The 19,167-nt window shown below is 35.9% G+C and overlaps 1 protein-coding gene across 1 annotated transcript in view; it reads left to right on the top strand.

Moving 5' to 3' along the window:
* SLIT2 (slit guidance ligand 2) overlaps window positions 1-19,167 on the top strand; it is a 349,772-nt gene that overhangs the window by 244,644 nt on the left and 85,961 nt on the right. The window contains exons 6-9 of the mRNA XM_060187732.1: window positions 5,728-5,799; window positions 12,249-12,320; window positions 15,666-15,829; window positions 18,368-18,545. Coding sequence (XP_060043715.1) covers window positions 5,728-5,799; window positions 12,249-12,320; window positions 15,666-15,829; window positions 18,368-18,545 — 486 coding nt within the window. The remainder of the gene's footprint in view (window positions 1-5,727; window positions 5,800-12,248; window positions 12,321-15,665; window positions 15,830-18,367; window positions 18,546-19,167) is intronic.

Genomic DNA, 19,167 nt, shown 5'->3' with positions numbered 1-19,167 from the left:
CGATTTCTTGACTCTTCAACACTAAGAAGCCACATTTTGCTACCTCTGAAGATTACTAATCTGCTAATTAAATTTGGGTATGCAGATCACATTCTTATTAGATGACTTAAACAAACCAGAATGACGTTTCGTAAACCACTGCTTTTCATCCTGTCACTACCAGTTTCAAAATTATTTAATTTGTTAAGAGAAAACAAGCTTCCTATAAGCACTATGGCAAAGTTGTGGGGTTAGAGCAGAATATTGTCAGAGTTCTCTGAGGTCTATAGGGCTGTCGACTCTCCCTTAACAGAGCCATGACTCTTATTAAATGGTATAGTTAAATCTCTTTAGATATTCTGAAAATTGCCCTGAAAATCTGACTTTCACCCAGCTTTCCAGCCCCCATCCCACAGACTCTGCCATTTCTCAATTGCTGAAGGCAAAATGGCCTTTCTCCTGCAAACATTTGCTGCAGACATTGTAGTACTTCTGTTCATTGCTGTTCTTTGATTGAACTGTTCTACTCCCTAGGGAATATCCATTTTTCTCTTCTTTCTTAATGGATTCTGTTTTCTTTTAAGAATCAGGGTTTTTTTTTTTTCTTCTTTTTCTTCCACAAGAGAACTTGAGCTTAAGGAAATATCTTCCTTCTCAAAATATACATGTTGACAGCATTCTTCATCTACTAGTAAGGTAGACATCAGCTACCTGAAACTAGCTGAAACTTCCACTTCTAAAATTAATAGGTCCTGATTCTGTTTACCTAGCTACTTGTATATTGAGTGGGGGTTTCAACAATACATAGATGGAAATACAAATCAAGGTTTCATCAGTTATTTACTACCTAATTTGACTAAGTTATTAAACTTATGTGAGCTGTATTCACTCATCTATAAAATCAAATGATTATAATACTTAGCTTTCCAGTTTATAGTGAAGAGTAATGAGATTGCTTGTCTATAGACCTTGGAATTTGCTGTGCACTTAATACTTGTTAGCAATTATTATTTTAAGTCTGTACGTACTTTGATCAGTTCATTTAGAGTTGACAGAACATGAAGATCAACTTAGTTGTCTTTCCTGACATTTCTATAATCATCTCTTTCAGAGATGATTATAGAAATTAGATGAAAAACCTATAAGTTTTTCCTAATGGGTTAGCAAATGGCTATCTTTTAAATTTTTTTTTTCCAGTACCTTCTGACATTTCTTATGCCTGTGAGAAAAACAAACTACCTATTTGAAATATTGCAAAAAAGTTAAAGTCTCAAATCACGTAAATTGTTTTGGCATCCCGGTACGTACCTTTTGACTTGGTTGTTTTCAACAATGGCTAGGTCAACATTGATGGATTTTGTTTTGGTTGTTGAAACTTCTAAGATGTTCATTTGTGTGGATTAATTTATAGTATGCTTATGTTCTCTATATACTATAACTTATGTCTTAGACTACTTCATAAACAAATCTTGCCATAAGGCTTGTATCTTTAGTCATTCATATGGACTTGAATTTATACCCATAAGAGAAGAAATAGAACAGATCATCCTGTTCCCTTAACTATGTTTTTTTTTTTCTTTTTCTCCTTTGATTTATGTATTTATAAGTTTTTCCCCAGGAGGCAGAATGTTATTTTTATATTGATATATTTTAGGTTCAAAGAATTTTATACTGTGCCATCTTATAGTGGTAATGTCAATATGAACTAAACTATATCTAGTACCTAAAGAAAATAAAACAACTGAAAAGCCATAGCATAATTTTGTCATAAAGTCATAATAATATTGTTGAGACATTGAGAAAGATCCTTTCTGACTTGGAAATTATGAATATTTTATTTTTTATGTTCAGTATTGTATCAGAGCTAATTATATTTGATGGTGTTCTCTTACAAAAAGAAAAGCAAGTAGTAATCACATCTTAATACATAGGTGCTATAGCAAAATGGTATATTTCCTGTGGATTAGGAGAAGTGAACTAAAATTAATCCAGAAAGGTAATATATGCAAGTTTCAAGTATAGTATCATATAAAAAATGTGAAAGATGGAAACAGAAAATACCAGAGGGGGAGAAAAAGAAATGGAACACATTGTCTTCTATGCCATGTCAGCAAGTATGTTTTCATATTTTAATAGTCATTTAATGCCTGTTTAAAAGATTTATATTTATCAGCTTTATGTATGATCTCTCATTCTAGAATTAATCAAAATCTGAGATGAATTCTTTCTAGTTAAGAAAAATGATAGCTTTAGAAATCTTATATGTTGTGACACCAAGAGTAGCATCTCTTAGGGAAGGGTTCCCTGACTGCACTGCAGAAAGTCTAAGACTAAATTTCAAATAGTCAGTCTGCAGTTATTCTATCAAAGAAATGATTACTGCTGAAAGAAAATAAATGTAGAATGTAGAGAAATATGAAAGCTAGAGAGACATAAAATACAGCTCTCTGAGAGAGAACCTGAAGATTCTCTGTTCTTGTTACCATGATTTCATGGAATTATAGATAAATATCTCCTTGCAAACTAGAACAGTAAAGAATCAGATGGAAAGTAGTATCAGCATTTGCACAGCAGTAAAGAGGAGGACTAGAGGGTAGGAGTAAGAAGACACAAAAATCTGAGCTAGGATACACTGGCTAAAGGTCTGAAAGAAATCTGGGACTCTACTACCTATATTATTTGTTCTCTGAATAAAATAAGAAAGGCTCAGCCTGGCTTCCTTTGGGAAGTATCTTCTAAAGCAGTGAAGGATCCTTCCTGTTGTGCAGATTCGCCCTATGTCTGCCTGAATCTTGTTAACATTACTTTGTGGAGAAGTGGCCGTGGTGAATGAGGCTCTCCTTTCACTAATTCCTTAATTCAGAGTAATTTCACGGCACAATTGAAAACAACATCCAAACTGTGACAGCCTGTAACTGAATGCATGGCTGTGAACAGACCTTCTCCTGCTTACAGAAAGCATAAGTGCCCCTGGTTTGAAAGGTAGTGAAGAAAGAAGTAGCAGGATGAGAGAAACGAGGCACAGAGAAATCGTCCAGCACCCCTGAAATAAATTGTACTTTTGCGTAGTTATGACACTGTTTATCTTGAACCCAAGGCAAACAAATGGTTCTTGTGTGGAGTGTGGAGATATTTTTCCCGTGAGCAGGCATGCAGGCATAAGATTTTCTGTAAATACCCCTTTGACTATATAACAAAATCCAGCAATAGATGAAAAAAAAATTGATTTTGATCATCCTTCCTTGTGAGTTACTTTGTCACAGAATGTCTTTGCTCTCAGAAACTAAGTGAACTGAGAATGAATGGTACTCAAAAAACTTTTAAGGAAGACTTGGGTCTGATGAACAACAAATATTCTTAGTATTTGAGTACCCATACCAGCTTCAGTTTATGTGTAGGGTTTTTTTTTGTTGTTGTTGTTTGTTTTGTTTTTGTTTAAAATTACGTAGCCTGGAAAAAGGGTGAAATTACTGAAGTTACTTTCCAGCCACTCTATCCACTTGTGGTGGTATACAAAGTAATCTGCCTTTCAGTCCTTGTAGGACAAGATTTGCTTGAGTGCTTTCTGGCATGGTAAGACCTCCCCTTTGTGTATAGTATGCATGATTTAAAAGAAGCTGTGTCAGCACTGATTTATACATTGACAGCTAAGGATAAAAAGATATGGGCAAACATACAGCTCACCCTTTTACAGATTAACCTGGAGACTGCATTAGGCAAATTTGATAGCATTAAAAGATTTTGCCAATTTGTCTGGAAACAATTTCTCTTTTGTAGTGTGTCAAGGGTAACACTTCATGCCATTGTACTAATTTAAATGGCTTTGATAAATTGTTCATGGGGTTACAGAATAGTAGTGTAGATATATGTTTAGCACTTTAAAATAAAAAGGCTATTAAATTAATTGTTAAATGAATTTAATCTGTAAAACTCCAAAGCACTCAAGAATAAAAGTGTTTTCTTGGAACCATGGCAACCATAAAACATCATGTGGCTTTAAAATAAGTCTTAGAAAATAAAATTATACTTCTGCATTACTTCCTAATAAGTGGAAATGCTTTAGGATCTTTACAGTCACGGACATGGTAGTTATAAATTAGGGTAAAGTTTATAAAAGCAATAAAATTGTATCTTCAGTGTTTACACACACACACACAAACGTATATTACATGGCTTAGATTGTACCCTTTGCGTGGCATCAAAGTAGTTTTCTATATGTTTTTTCCCCCTAGGGACTTTCTTAAAAATGAGATGTGTATTTCATGAGACATTCTCTATGTACATAATTTCCAAAGCAAAGAATCTGAAAATGCACCTCTGAGAGTCACTGGATTAAATCACTGCATGTATACTGTGTAGTTTTGTGAGCAAGACAACAATTTTGTGGGACTGTTAAACTTGTCTGTAAGAATGGAATGAGTCCTTTGGTTGAATTCTGAACTTGAAGCCAAGACCAAGATTCAGTTTTTTTATGTTTCCTCCCAACACCTATAGAGCTGATGATGACTCACTAGACTATTTCCTCAAACATTGCCTTTCCACCTCAAGAGAATCATTAAAGTACTTTTGCTTTACTGGAATAATAATATCACGAAGAATTAAGCTACTACATTTGAAATAGCTGCATATTTATAATTTTAAAGCATAGTACAGAAATATGATTTAGTACTTTAGAACTTAGCTGTTTGCCCCAACCAAGTAAATCGCTTAACATGAATAAGGACATTCTCATTCTAAAACTAAGTGGCAAACTTAGCCAAATTTTGAGTGTTTTTCCTTTTGAGAATTATTAAATGACCCAGAAGTGGGTTTTTTAAAAATATTTCTTTGAATTTTGCATTATTTAGAATGATGTGATGAAGAATTTAAACTTTTTTAGCATCAATACATGTAGTATCTTCACAATGCTGCTATAGTTCCTGTTTCTTAGTATTTGGGCTAAAATTAATATCTTTAGGGAACCTTTTTTTAAAAAAAAAAGATTAATTCTTGAGTGCATTAGAAATTTATTTTCTGGACAGTGGAATAATTTCCGAAGCTCTTAAACTGGAAAATATGCCTGATATTCAGCGTACTAAGATTTGCATGTGATGATAAAGAGCGTAGATTATGAGACTATTGAAGCTTACTCTAGAAAAACTGCTAGTTTTCTAAAATGCATTCCTGGCTAGGAATCACGGGGAGAGAGATATCTGGGGACATCATTTCTCTCTCTTGATGTAGAGTTCTTGAAGGAAAAAAAATGCTTTTAGAAGAAGAAAACCTAAAAGTAGTCTTGCTCTTTTCTTGCCAAGGATAGTGAAATTAACATGCAGCTGTGCTTCTCTGATAAATGGATTCTGTTAGGTCACTGAGGGGGTGCATGTGACATTAAGTGATTTACAGTCCTTTACCTTAATGAAATTGTTTCAGCAAGATGACGCTGAAAGCTTTTAATGGATAGCTTTTCTTGATGTAATGAAATTGCATTCCTATGGCATTTAATATAAGGTGCAGTTATTATTTACTGGAGCTTTCCAAGGCCTGATATTTGCACAGACAGTTCAGAACAAAAAGAGATTTCAGTGGCAGCATTGAGACCAGAATGGCTTGTGACATTCTTAAGCAGATGAGTGTATTTCTGAGAGCATTTCAGTGAGAGCAGCCAGGGACTTCTTAGAGCCTTCAGGAGACTTCCTTTCACCTAACCCTGCTAGTTTTTTTTTTTCCCCTTTTACACATATATATTTTTTCTAATCTATTTAACAGGCAACTGGATTACAACCAGATCAGCTGTATTGAAGATGGGGCATTTAGAGCTCTCCGGGACCTGGAAGTGCTGTAAGTATTTCTTATTTCTCTTACTCTGCTAACAGGAGCTTTGTGTCTGGGGAGTGTTAATGTGGAAGCTTATCTGTTACAATCTTAAAACCTTGTATCAAAATGATTTCCTGAAGAGAAACCTTCACTAACTCATGAATGCAGAGAAGAGTCAAAATGTATGTTTGTGCAAAATCTGCTTGCCCTAACTGTATGCTTAAATACAGTTATCTTAAATGGCACACTAATATCCGCATCTTATTTGTTAAGTGCTTCTCCCTATAACACAAAAGTCTCTTTCCAAGGATTTGTGAGAATTACTGAATAGTAAGGTCCTATCAGTTTAGGGAAAAAGCACAGCAAAAAATAAGTCAGTAACTGATATGTTGGCATATTTGGTAGTGGTTATGCAATGGAAAGCTGTTTTCTTATTTTAGAAAATATTGTTAGGCAGATAACTTTATCTCTGTAAGGTTATTTTGGGAAAATTGTAAAAGTACCCCACCAGGTCCAAAGTTCTCAGTTTACTCACTTTGTAAAGCACAACACAGGGATTTGAATTCTAATTGACATCCCTCCTCTTTTTTTGCTGGGTGGACATGACTTAAAAAAATATGTTAGAGCCACCTGAGTATTCTCTACAGATCTTTGAATTAGTAATTTTAGTGAAAATACTACTTTAGTCCAAAATAACTCTAATGAAAACTAGAGTTACCAAAGCCACATTAACTGCCTGTATATTTCTGTATTTTTAAAAGGCTCACTTTTCTAGATTTTTAAAGTATATTATACAATTCTCCCACAGAGATAATATTTTTCTAAGCTATAATTTGCCCCTGATTCGATTTATTCAAATATCTAAAATTGAATGAACTATGAAGAGGTTTTGAATTTTGGATTCCTTTACAGAGTTATCCAGATGTATGAAATCCACCCCCCAAAATGGTACCACTCCTTTATAAACTGAATCTGAGCACCAGAATGTAATTCTGAAATGACTTTTGTTTCAACCATAATGGTTTACTTTAGCTACATTTTTATAATATTTTGGTTTGCATTATGAGTAAATTCATAGAACTTCAAGCTGTGGTCAGTGGTACAAAGTTATTCTTTCTCAGGACAGTAAGCATAAATGATTGAGGGAAAAATGTGTTATGAGAATATATATTTCTCCCTAATCTCAGGAGAAGTTATATTTGTTTCTGTTGCAAAGTTTTGTTTTTTTTTCCTACAGGGAAAAACATTCAAAGTTCTTATCATCTTAATCATGATTGTAAGATACTGTTAAATTGTTGCCCAGTATGATTTTTTATTAGAAATTTCAATGATGCCATCTCAGATCACAGTAACTAAGGTGTAACTATGACTTTATAATGTTAGTCTAGTTCTAAAATCATACCCAATGTCACTTAGCTTTGTATATGAAGACACTACTGCTCTTGTTATTTGAGTAGATATGATCAAATTTAAACTAATATGTATTCTTACTAAGACAATCCTTCTAATTAGGAAGGTGAACAACACTAATGATTTTTTAGAGTGCATTGAATATTTTGGATAATTTCAAATTTTATAAAATGAGCTGTAAAGTAGAATAAATTTGTTAGATATGGAATAAATTTTACATATAGTATATGTAATATATTACGTATACATTGACGCTTGTATATGGAGTTCTACATCTGTCTGTCTATCTGTCTATGTATTTATCTTCTGGTCTGAAAAATCTATTGTACCTGCTATATGCCAAATACTGTGCTAGATGTTGGAAATCCCCTACTGATACAAAATCTTTTCATTTACTTGTTATAAACTAATATTTGCTTTTATTCACTGCTAATCCACTAACACAATCCATGGAGGTTGTCATACTAGCAAAAGTAAGATCCACTTTCAGCAAGACCTGCTATCATGAAACAGAGCAAAAAAAACAAACACTTTGTAGTTCCTAAAATTATCATTAGAGTCCAAAATCTTGGAAAGTCTTTTGAGGGACCTTCATATATAAATCTCAAAGTGATATATTATGATCAGTGCTTTCCAAAAATAAAAAATAAAAATAACAATTGTATATGAGAAAATGCAAATATCTTGCACTAGAATTTGAATATTTTATTTTAACATTTTATAAAGTCAAACACAGTTTTAAATTAGAAAATCTTTCTAAGGCTTGAAAGATAGCACACCTGGAAGGGGCCTGCTTTGTCATAATCAAGACCCTGATTGGAACCTTCCCCTCCCCTTCCCCTCTGTCTCTCTGAAAAAATAGATAATGAATGTTGAAGCCCCGGTGACTTCAAGAAAAAAATTCTGCTAATTTACATAAACTTAAGTGATATAGTAAACTGATGAACTTAAGACTAAAGTGGATAAACTACTGCAAAGAATAAGGTTTACCAACTCCAAATCGCAGGTAAATCAAAAGGCCACCTCCTCTAAACATTTGGTCAGGGGCTTTTTATGGTAAAGTTATTCTCAGATGTAAACCTCTCCCCTCCAAAAAAAATTAAAATGCCATGTCTAATTATTTTCACAACCTACTACTATTTAGGGTAGATTTTCTTAAAGGAGCATTAATTTACATAGCACTTGAAATTCAACCCAGTGGTGTCGTCTTTTTGGGTTGCTTTTTTTTTTTCCTTTATTTCTTTCTTTCAGATTGCAACTAGAGTTCAGCGAGATGCACAGCAGTAGTGTAGCTTTGCTCCTGCCATCCCAGAGGCCTCAGGTCTATCCCTACTACCATACACCAGAATGGAGCAGTACTCTGGTCTCAACTCTGTGCTTCAGTTCTGGCCATGGAAATCAATGTATTTAAAATCTGCATAAAATTTAGCAATACAAATTATTTGTGAACATATGATTATGTGGTAGAGAAAGTGAGCAAAGTTCAACAAGAGAAGTGAAGCTAGATGAAAGCAAGGAGCCAGTTTATAATTCTCACTTCTATGATGAATGGTCTTTTTGTGGAGTTACAGATGGTAGCATTTAGATCTCTTTATTTATTTATTTTTAAATATGCAGGTACTGTCTCCAGAAAAGACTGGAGACTAAATCTACATCAGCATTTCCTTTTTTTCTTTCTTTTTTTCTTTTTTTTTTTGGACACTAGAAAGAATGGCATGATTTAATTTAAATATAATGACTCAAATACATTAACTATCAGACTCTGTCTAATTCTATGCTTGGCACTAGGGAATAAGAAAGAATAAACCCAGAGTCTATGTACCTACATTATTACCAAGACAAATATTATGTATTTATGCACTAAGATGTCCTCTGGACAAGAATGTATTCACATTACAAAAAGAAAATCTTTGAGTTGAATGTAGACATCAGCTTTTGTTATGAAAAGGTATTCATAAATTAAAATGTACAATATATAAATTTTCACACTGGATAATTTACAGAGATATTTTTTTCATCCATATTATGTGACTTAAACTCTTAAGAAAATACATCAATTCAATAGTCACCAGTGTCAATAGCTGATTAAACTTCTCTTTTGTGTGGAATTAGAAGAAACTGTAGTTCAAAATTAATGCATATCTGCTGTGTGTGAATTACTTTTTAAAAAGTGTTATCCCCAAATCCACATTTCAGTATGCTATGTACTTTGAAGATTGGATTTATATAAAGTCAGCATAAATCTTGAGGGTGGGGAAAAGGGGTCATTTAAAAGCAAATCCCTTTGAAAAGTGAAAGCTTTAAGTTCAAACATCAGGATGTATTTTAATGGTGTGTGAAAAAAAAAAATCTCATTTCACTTGAGTATAGGAAAATGCTAGAGGCTTTCAGATAACATGAGCCAACCAAGTCAGTGCCTTAAAGGTCCTTCATAAAGTGCCCCCCACCCCCACCCATGTGACTTAATTCAAATCTCTTGGATTAGTCCTTGTATCAGTCAATACTTGCAAAAGTGAGTGGTAAAAGGAGTTCGTGTTCCATATGTGTAGCCTTACTTTACTTAGAAGTTTAAATTAATGCCTCTACCCCTGTAACCAGCTGCTTTGAAGTGACCTCACAAAGTAGCATCACTTACCACAAACAAAATGTATCCCCAAATTCTGAAATAGTAGAAATATTAGCCAGAATTAGAAGGATTGGGGCAGGGGAGGTGACTCAGCAGCTGAACACATGCTCTGCATGTATAAGATCCTGAATTCAGTCAGTCATAGGAAAGAACAGTACAGTTCTCTGGTATCTAGTCTCTCCTCTCCTCTCCCTCTCCCTCTCCCTCTCCCTCTCCCTCTCCCTCTCCCTCTCCCTCTCCCTCTCCCTCTCCCTCTCCCTCTCCCTCTCCCTCTCCCTCTCCCTCTCCCTCTCCCTCTCCCTCTCCCTCTCCCTCTCCCTCTCCCTCTCCCTCTCCCTCTCCCTCTCCCTCTCCCTCTCCCTCCTCCTCCTCTCCCTCTCCCTCTCCCTCTCCCTCTCCCTCTCCCTCTCCCTCTTTCTCTTTTCTTCTCTTCTCTTCTCTCCTCTCTTTCTCTCTCTCTCTTTCTCTAGCTGTCTCTGTCAAAGTAAAATTAGGATAATTGATGTGAAAAAATTATCTTTCTAGCTTCTCTTGAGAAAATCATATTTTTTAACATCTTCTTATATAGTGAAGTAAAAATCCATTGGAGCTGAATATTAGCTACTATAGAAAAGCAGTATTACCACTAACTTAGCAATGGCCTCCTTTTCCCCAGTTATATGTGTACCATTATCCATCTCTAGTTCTTGCATTCCTTTATATAGAGCCCGGTTCTCTCTTTTATTTTCTGTCTCTGCAACCTCTGATTCCTAACCTTACCCAGAATCACACTTCACCATCTTCATGCTTTCTTGAGCAACACATCCTGTTTAGTCATGACCCCACTGAATCATCTGTATCATAAATTTACTATTCATCTTCACTCTGTGCTAACCTACCCCTTGTCTAACTGTCTTTTTTACTTTCTTGCCACAACCAGACTTCTGCAAAGGGAGAAAAAGATTAATCTCTTTACTTAACCTTATTAACTGTAAGTTTTGATCATTGGTGTAATCCATCTTCAGTTGCATTGGATCGACCTTCTCGTGGTGCATCCCGCGAGTACCCATTTATTGGGGAAACTGACGATCCTTCCTAGCCGACTGAATCCACATGGATCCCAATCACTTTCAAAGCCAGCAACAAGCAGACATCAGGCTCAACCTGACGCTGTTGACTGGCTATGGAAGAAGGGCAAACGCTAGAAGAAGAAGAAGTTGGACTATGTGTTTTAGGGCAATCTGAGACCTGCTTTGTTTTGCATAATATCTCATAAACAAATAAAAACCACCCAGGAAATAGTTAATGAACGCTTGGGTAGTACTAGTAGTTATAGACGGAGTAATAATAATGCAAATGAAAATGTGTGTATTGAGAGGTAAGTGGAGGGAAATGAACCAAGCAAGAGTTAGACTCAGGATCACTGTATTTCTCTTTGTGAGGTATCTTCCAGACTGTAGCTTCAAAAAATTATGATTATTGCAAACAGATAATGGACAGGGTTTGCAGGGACATCTACAACTGTTAGCATAACTGGAGTTTAAGATGTCAAAAATATGATTTTCTCAGTGTGTCACTTCATACTGCCCCTCCCCAAGAGCAAGCAACAAATACAGATGTTGTTTTAACTACTCAAATTTCAACAAGGTCTTACGTCTGCATAATTAGGAGAACTCTGGTCCAGGCCCTAGAAGAAGTGGTTCTGTGCCATGGCTATAAGATCTACATTAGGGGAGGGAGTCGGGCTATAGCGTAGTGGGTTAACTGCAGGTGGCGCAAAGCACAAGGACCAGCATGAGGATCCCGGTTCGAACCCCGGCTCCCCACCTGCAGGGGAGTCGCTTCACAGGCGGTGAAGCAGGTCTGCAGGTGTCTCTCTTTCTCTCCTCCTCTCTGTCTTCCCCTCCTCTCTCCATTTCTCTCTGTCCTATCCAACAACGACAACAACAATAATAATTACAACAATAAAACAACAAGGGTAACAAAAGGGAATAAATAAATAAAATAAATAAATAAAGAGAAAAGAAAAGATCTGCATTAGGCGAGTCAGATACGTTCATTTGCTCTTGAGCTCTAATTACAGAAATTAATCCACAAAGGAATTGTGGGAAAACTCAACTTTTTTCCCCCCAATTTTAACTGCCTCTTTTCACTCCTCAGCTTGTATTATAAACGGGTACACATTGCCCATAGAGCAGAGTTCTGTGCTCACAGGCAAAGGTATTCTTATGAAGGCCAAAATTTCATAATGAATGTTTGACCACATTGAATCCATGGTAATATATAAAAGCATCACATTTGTCACCTACATAAGATGTAATGTATTCTCTGTGACTCCTCTACTGGGTTAAGTATTTTGTGTGATGCTAGAAAGTTTTCTCTTTATATCTGAATATAAAGGTTTATCAATACATGATTTTTCTGTTTAAATTCTCTTATTTTTTTTCTTATTCTGCAGCACTCTCAACAATAACAACATTACAAGACTTTCTGTGGCAAGTTTCAACCATATGCCTAAACTTAGGACTTTGTAAGTAGTCATCATATACATGAAGGTCAATTTAAACAATGAAGTGTTTCATAGAAATGTTCTCTTTAGTAAGCAAACACCAAAGCCCTAAACTCATTTTAGGGGAGACAAGGACTTTTTTTTTCCAAGTTACAGATATTCTAGATAGAATATTTGAGCCAATGTGCTGTTCTTTAAAAAAAAAAATAGAAGCTGTCTTTTAAATGATACGTGTTGGTTGTGAGAAGTTTAGAGAGGAAAACATTTACTTTGAGCTATTGTGGAGGTCAGATTTCATTAAGAATGGAGGCCTCCTTGATTGGCTGTCAGAAATGACAAATGGTAAATCTTTATTATTTTATTACTGTATGGCAAGCAGACCTAATAAAGCTAAACAGCTCTCCAACATTCTTTGTAACATCAAATGATGGTACCACCCTGTATAGCTTCTCTAATTAAGGCCTTGTCAGCATTTATATTTCAGTATCTTTTCAGGGGTCACAGATGGACACTAGAACACTTTAGATGAATAAAAATCATGCTCTAACCAAATATTTCTCCTCTGGGGGAAAATTAATTATTAAAGCTCAAAGTGGGATATTAAAGCATTTTCAAAGATAGATCTCATTTGAACTGGGTCGCAGAATCTCTCTGAACTGAGAATGATACAGTGCACAATGTAAAAAGTGGTAGGAGACATCACCAAAGCACTGGACTTCTCCAAAGAAAAATAGTTGTTTATAAGTTGGATAACTACATTTTCATTACTTTTTTTTTAAATGTATTATCTTAATTTTTTTGAAAAAAATTATTATCTTTACTTATCAGATAGAGACAACCAGAAATTGAGAGGGCAGGGGGAGATAGAGACGGAGAGAGACAGAGAGACACCTGCAGCCCTGCTTCACCACTTGTAAAGCTTTCCCCCTGCAGGTGGGGACCAGGGGCTCGAACCTGGGTCCTTGCACTTTGTAACACATATGCTGTATTTTCATTACTTTTTACTTTTGTATTAAATATCTTAAAATCAGAACAAAAGAACTTAACTTCTTTCCTTTCTATAAGCCAATCATTTGAATTGTGAGGTTTGTAAGATTAGGCAACAGCTATCATAAGGCCTTTTTTTTTTCTCACTACAGTGAGGCTCTGTCTGCAGTAAGCATATTGTTATAATGTCTTGATAGAAATTTAGCAAAATAAAGTAATTATTTTTATTTTTATTTTTTTATAACCACCAAGGATATTCCTGGGGCTTGGTGACTGCAGGATGAATCCATCCCTTCTGGTGGCCATTCTTTTTTCCTTTCCTTTTTATTTTGATATGACAGAAACTGAGAGGAGAGAAGGAGATAGAAAGGAAGAAAGAGAGAGAGAGAGACATTTGCAACACTGCTTCACCACTTGTGAAGCTTTCCCTCTTCAGGTCCTTTTGCCACTGCCAGGTTCCATAATCAAGGAATTCTAAAAGTAAGCAGACGTAATTAAATTTTAGTTTTGAGGTGCCATCGGATTGAGATAAAATTGATCAAATAAACAGCCTAGTGATTCATTCAGAGCATATTAAATTAAATCGCTTTCTCGTTAACTATAGCTATTTTAACAACATGATCACACTTTCAGTATTTGCAGGAAGTAAAGGCACGACAAATGTATAAACATCTGTCATTGGCATTTTTGATAATGATCCCAATTTTTTTCTAGAAAACCACTAGAGTTTGTCTCACTAATCAGGCTTTTAAAATTTTATCTTCCTTTCTCATTTTCAATTTATACACACCTAATTGAATTGTGATAATGAGCTTAGTTTGGAGGTGGGGGGTAGTATAGAAATTGTGCTTACTGAGGTTTTTGAAGGATGTCACTCTGACTTCTGAGTGAATTGATCTGGAGGTCACCCAGCCATGCACAAATGTAGCATTATTCTGTGACCTGCCATCTTGTTTTAAAAGGAAGGCAGTCTGACTGTTCCATGGTTATGGACATAAGGAGAATGCAAAATACCCATCTAACTATATTCCATTTCTTTGGTTGTTTCATTCTTCTGTAATATCATTGCTACTTAAAAATTCCATTTTTATGGCCCTATTATCTTTCTGGACAGAGTTCCATGTTTTAATATCCATTACTGTTATTGGGTTAGAATCGAGCACATCAGCTAAAAAGGACTAAAATGGTATTACCATGTCAAAGATGATTCTAGGAATGATGCTTTGATTTATAGCTTTGGATGTCCTTTAGTTTAGTTTGAGAAAACATAAAAGCCAGTTTGAAGTAATTTACCTAATTTAGTGAATACATTTGTCTGATATTTTATTAATGGAGAAATGCTCTTTGCAGCTTGGAAGGGATCCATGGTCTGGTGTGGATCCCAGCCAAGGAAGAGGGGGCTCACTTAATTCTTTCACTCCCAGTCATTTATGTCTTTTAATTTCAGTTCCTGCTCTTTGAGGATACGCAATCCAGAGCCAAAGTCAGCTAATCCTTTTTTTTTTCTTTTTTGCATTTAAACAAAAAGAATAGGATCAGAGTAGGGTTGGGGAAAAGAAGTGTTTTATATTGAATTATGTTTCTGCCATGTTCATCAGAGAATGAAAGTGAATACACAAATTTTATGAATGTGCCCCTCCCAGCCACCCACCCAGTTGACTGTGTGTTAGGACAGAGCTTTTCCTCCCCCTTTTTTGTTGCCCTTGTTGTTTAACATTGTTGTGGTTATTGATGTTGTTGTTGGATAGGACAGAGAGAAATGGAGAGAGGAGGGGAGAACAGAGAGGGGGAGAGAAAGACACCTGCAGACCTGCTTCACTGCTTGTGAAGTGACTCCACTGAAGGTAGAGAGCCAGGGCTCGAACCGGGATCCTTACACTGGTCCTTGTGTTTTGCGCCACCTGCGCTTAACCCGCTTAACTGCCCGCAGACTCCCAGCTTTTTGCTTTTTATTTGTTTCTATCTCTTCCCTTCTGAATGAGCACAGGAAGAGGTTTTTATGGCATATTCAAATATCTGTATACTTGCTTATCTCGTGGTTTGAAACCAGTTTTACTACTAAGTAATGATATTTGAGCTGGCCAAACTTTTCCTATTAGATGCTAGGAAATAAAGATAGACGTTATGATTAATCCGTGGTCCAGGTTGTGGAGCAATGGATAACCATTGCCTTGTCAAAACCATCAGGTCTGGAGTTCAATCCCCCACAGCACGTGTACCAGAGTGATGTCTGGTTCTTTCTCTCTCTCTCTCCACCTGTCTTTCTCATGAATAAATAAATAAATCTTCTAAAAAAAGATAGACATTATGATTAATCTTACAAATTTGGAAGTAATGAGTTTCTTTTGTCTGGCCTAAACATTATTTCTTCTCATCTAGCCGCCTCCACTCCAACAACCTGTACTGTGACTGTCACCTGGCCTGGCTCTCAGATTGGCTGCGTCAGAGGCCCCGGGTGGGCCTCTACACCCAGTGTATGGGCCCATCCCATCTGCGGGGCCATAACGTAGCTGAGGTCCAAAAACGAGAGTTTGTCTGCAGTGGTAAGAAACAAAGCACCTAGAGGCTGTCCTGTTCTCCTGTGCTGTTGTGTCAGAGAACTGTGCTGACCGCATGCTTTAATGTTGCTTTCACCATTGTGCACTAATCACTTTCTGCAGAGCCTCTGTGATGAGGAGAATTGCCTGTTAAGGTATTTGTGCATGATTGCCAAGTATTTGCATCTCAACGATTTTTCTGTTTCCATTACAGGGAAAAATGTAAGAAATGCTTAGATTAGAGTTCTGTTTTCATACTTTCTTTTCTTTAAGTCATAATCTAGATCTCCTTTTATTTTAACAACTGGAAAATAATGAACTGGCCTTATATGCCTGTGGGGAACGAAAAGAAGCATTAGGTCAACAGGAGTTGCAGAGTGACATTCTGCGTATGCATGGATACCGCTCATTTGGTTCTACTTAAGAGATAAATGAATAACTTTAAAAACATGTCTGAAAGTAAATAAATAAATAAGAGGGAGGCTGTGTAAAATATCAGTGGGTGACATTTATCTAGTTGTTTCTATGTGCTTACGTGTTAATATAAGTAGCTCACATGGGTTTATCGAAGTCCACCTCCTTTATAGCACTAGAAAGAAAACCATTAACTTGGAGACTAGAATGCTGAGAAGCAAGAGACAAGAGTTATTAAATCACTTTATCTAATGTTATAAAGGAGACGACAAAGGGAAAACACATATTTATAAAATTACATGATATTTTGTTGATCAATGTTAAGATAGTTTCTTTGATAAGAATAGGATTGGTTCTGCTTCAAAAGTGTCCAAAATAATTTTTTATGTAATGCATCATAAAGAGTTAATAATATCTTTAAAAGAACACAGCATGCCAGTACAGACTTCTATTATATTCTTATCTTTCAGACGTTTCTATGTATCTTCCCACACTTTTTACAACCCAACAATATTTTCTTATAATGTCATGAACTATTCCTAGTGAGCCTAATTCTTTTTTTAAAAAAAAATTAAATGATGAAATGACTAACAATTTGTTACTAATCACTTTTTTTTTCTCTCTTCAATTTTCCCTTCCTGTTTTCTAGATGAGGAAGAAGGCAAGTTCACGCTTCTTTTTTTAGACTGAGACTGTTGCAAAGCTTGAGCACTTATTGAGAGGGTCTGGGGTAGGAACCAGCCTGCAGGTTCTTCCCAGGGTATCACCACCACTCGGGATCCCACCCTGCAGGTTGGAGAGGGCTGGCCTTGCTCTGGTAACCAAGCATTTGCTGATGCCCCTTCGGTGTGACTGTAATGGTGTTCTTTCACTCCTTCTTTGAATAATAAAAGATTGTTTCAGAATAGTTTCATTTCCATATACTGGGCAGTAAAACGAGATGCCTGCAGGTAGCAACTTATGCCATAATTTTAAATTATACAAAGCCAGTGAAATGCCTTAATAGATGCATAATTATGGAATGGCATGATAGAATTTACTGTAACGGCTTCAAAGAAAGGAGTCCTCTTTGGCCTTAAGATCTTTGCATGTTCTTATTTTTCCATACGGTTACTGGAAGAAAATTATTTATTTGGAATCAACAAATAAATCAAATTTAAAAATTGTACTGGTTTCTTTTACTTTTTTTTTCTTTTTTCCTTTATTTTCTTTTACTTTTGAGGCAAAGCTAGACTGTGTAAGTTTATGAATAATTTATATATAAGCTCTCTCTCCTTGACCATATTCTATTTTAATTTTATTAAAAATTAAATGTGAGTTAGTTTGAAAGTACAGTTCTGGGGAGCTTAGAATAGTTTTGAATTGAAGTCTAGCTTGAATGTGAATTTAGCTTTCCTTACCATTCATTTCAGTTACTGAATTTTTTTGGTCAAATGATTCCCAGATGAAATTTCATTCTACATCTATAGAAACAGAGACAGAGGAAAACAAAGAAACAGTCCATGACCCATGGAAGTCTACCTGTTTTCATCCTTGACATTGTCCATAGAATGCCCATATGTGCTGAGACCCCAATGGGCTCAGACCCCAGGGCTTCAGGCATGGAAGACTGAGTTACTTCCTAAGCCCCTTAAAGATAGTTGTTTTTTATTAATATTTATTTATTCCCTTTTGTTGCCCTTGTTGTTTTATTGTTGTTGTTAATGTTGTTGTTGTTGGATAGGACAGAAAGAAGTGGAGAGAGGGGGAAAGAAAGACACCTGCAGACCTGCTTCACCGCTTGTGGGGAGCCGGGGATTTGAACCGGGATCCTTGCGTCAGTCCTTGCGCTTTGCACCATCTGCGCTTAACCTGCTGCACTACCACCCGACTCCCTAAAGACAGTTTTTATAGTTAATTATAATCAGTTTTTAAAAATATAATTAGCCACTTCTCAGTCTTAACCTCAAAAGATAAATGCATGGTTTTCTAAAATGTATGTTCGAACTTTAGGACCATTTTGTGAGCAGGCATTTAGAAATATATAGGTCTTCTTAATAACGTGCTTTAGTAGTTGATATAAGCTTGGATATTTTTACATTTATGAAATTCAAGGAGGATAACATAATTGCTGTGTATTTGTCTTCCCAGGTCACCAGTCATTCATGGCTCCATCTTGTAGTGTCTTACACTGCCCAGCTGCTTGTACCTGCAGCAACAATATTGTAGACTGCCGTGGAAAAGGCCTCACTGAAATCCCCACAAATCTGCCGGAGACCATCACTGAAATGTATGTCCTCCAATATTCGTTTCTATCCCTGTCTCCCCAGTGACCCAGACTACACCTTTCTAGTAGAGACTCTTGGCTTATCAAAGGCAAAGCCGATCAATTAGCTTAGACAAATGTTCCTTTCAGAACCATATTGACCCTTACTCTGTTTAATTAAATATCTTCTTGAAGCAACTAGGATTTATTTTTAGCATAGGTAGGGAGAAGCAGAATAAATTTTTATAACTAAGAAGTAGCTTTTCTTCTCCTGAAAATAAGTGATTAGACTCTTGAGAAAAGATCAGTATAGGTGCATGTAACCTGATTGAGGCCTTTGATAGCTTCATGTAGGGGAGAATACAAGAAAAAAACTGAGTGAGCAAGAAGGATAGGAGCAAGTTAACTAGGTGGCATTTGCCTTTGCCAGATCTCACACTTTAAAAATGCAGTTTTTACTGCTTTGTATTACCCACCAAAAAAAAACCACTCTTTTAAAAAGGATATTATAAAGTCAAAATATATTAGATTTAAAAATGCGTGAGGGTTTCAGTCTCTTTCAGACAGCATTACCTCCATGAAAAGTTAAATTCTCTTGACAACAGATTTCCTATCTATTTTGTATGCTGCTGCTGTGTGCATTTCTATGTCCTTGTGGAGTCGACATCTTATGGAGAGGACAAGG

The sequence above is a fragment of the Erinaceus europaeus genome, chromosome 3 (genome assembly GCF_950295315.1).
Source record: "Erinaceus europaeus chromosome 3, mEriEur2.1, whole genome shotgun sequence".
NCBI lineage: Eukaryota > Metazoa > Chordata > Mammalia > Eulipotyphla > Erinaceidae > Erinaceus > Erinaceus europaeus.
Note: the sequence above shows the minus strand (reverse complement) of the source record. Positions and strands in the feature narration are given on the sequence as shown.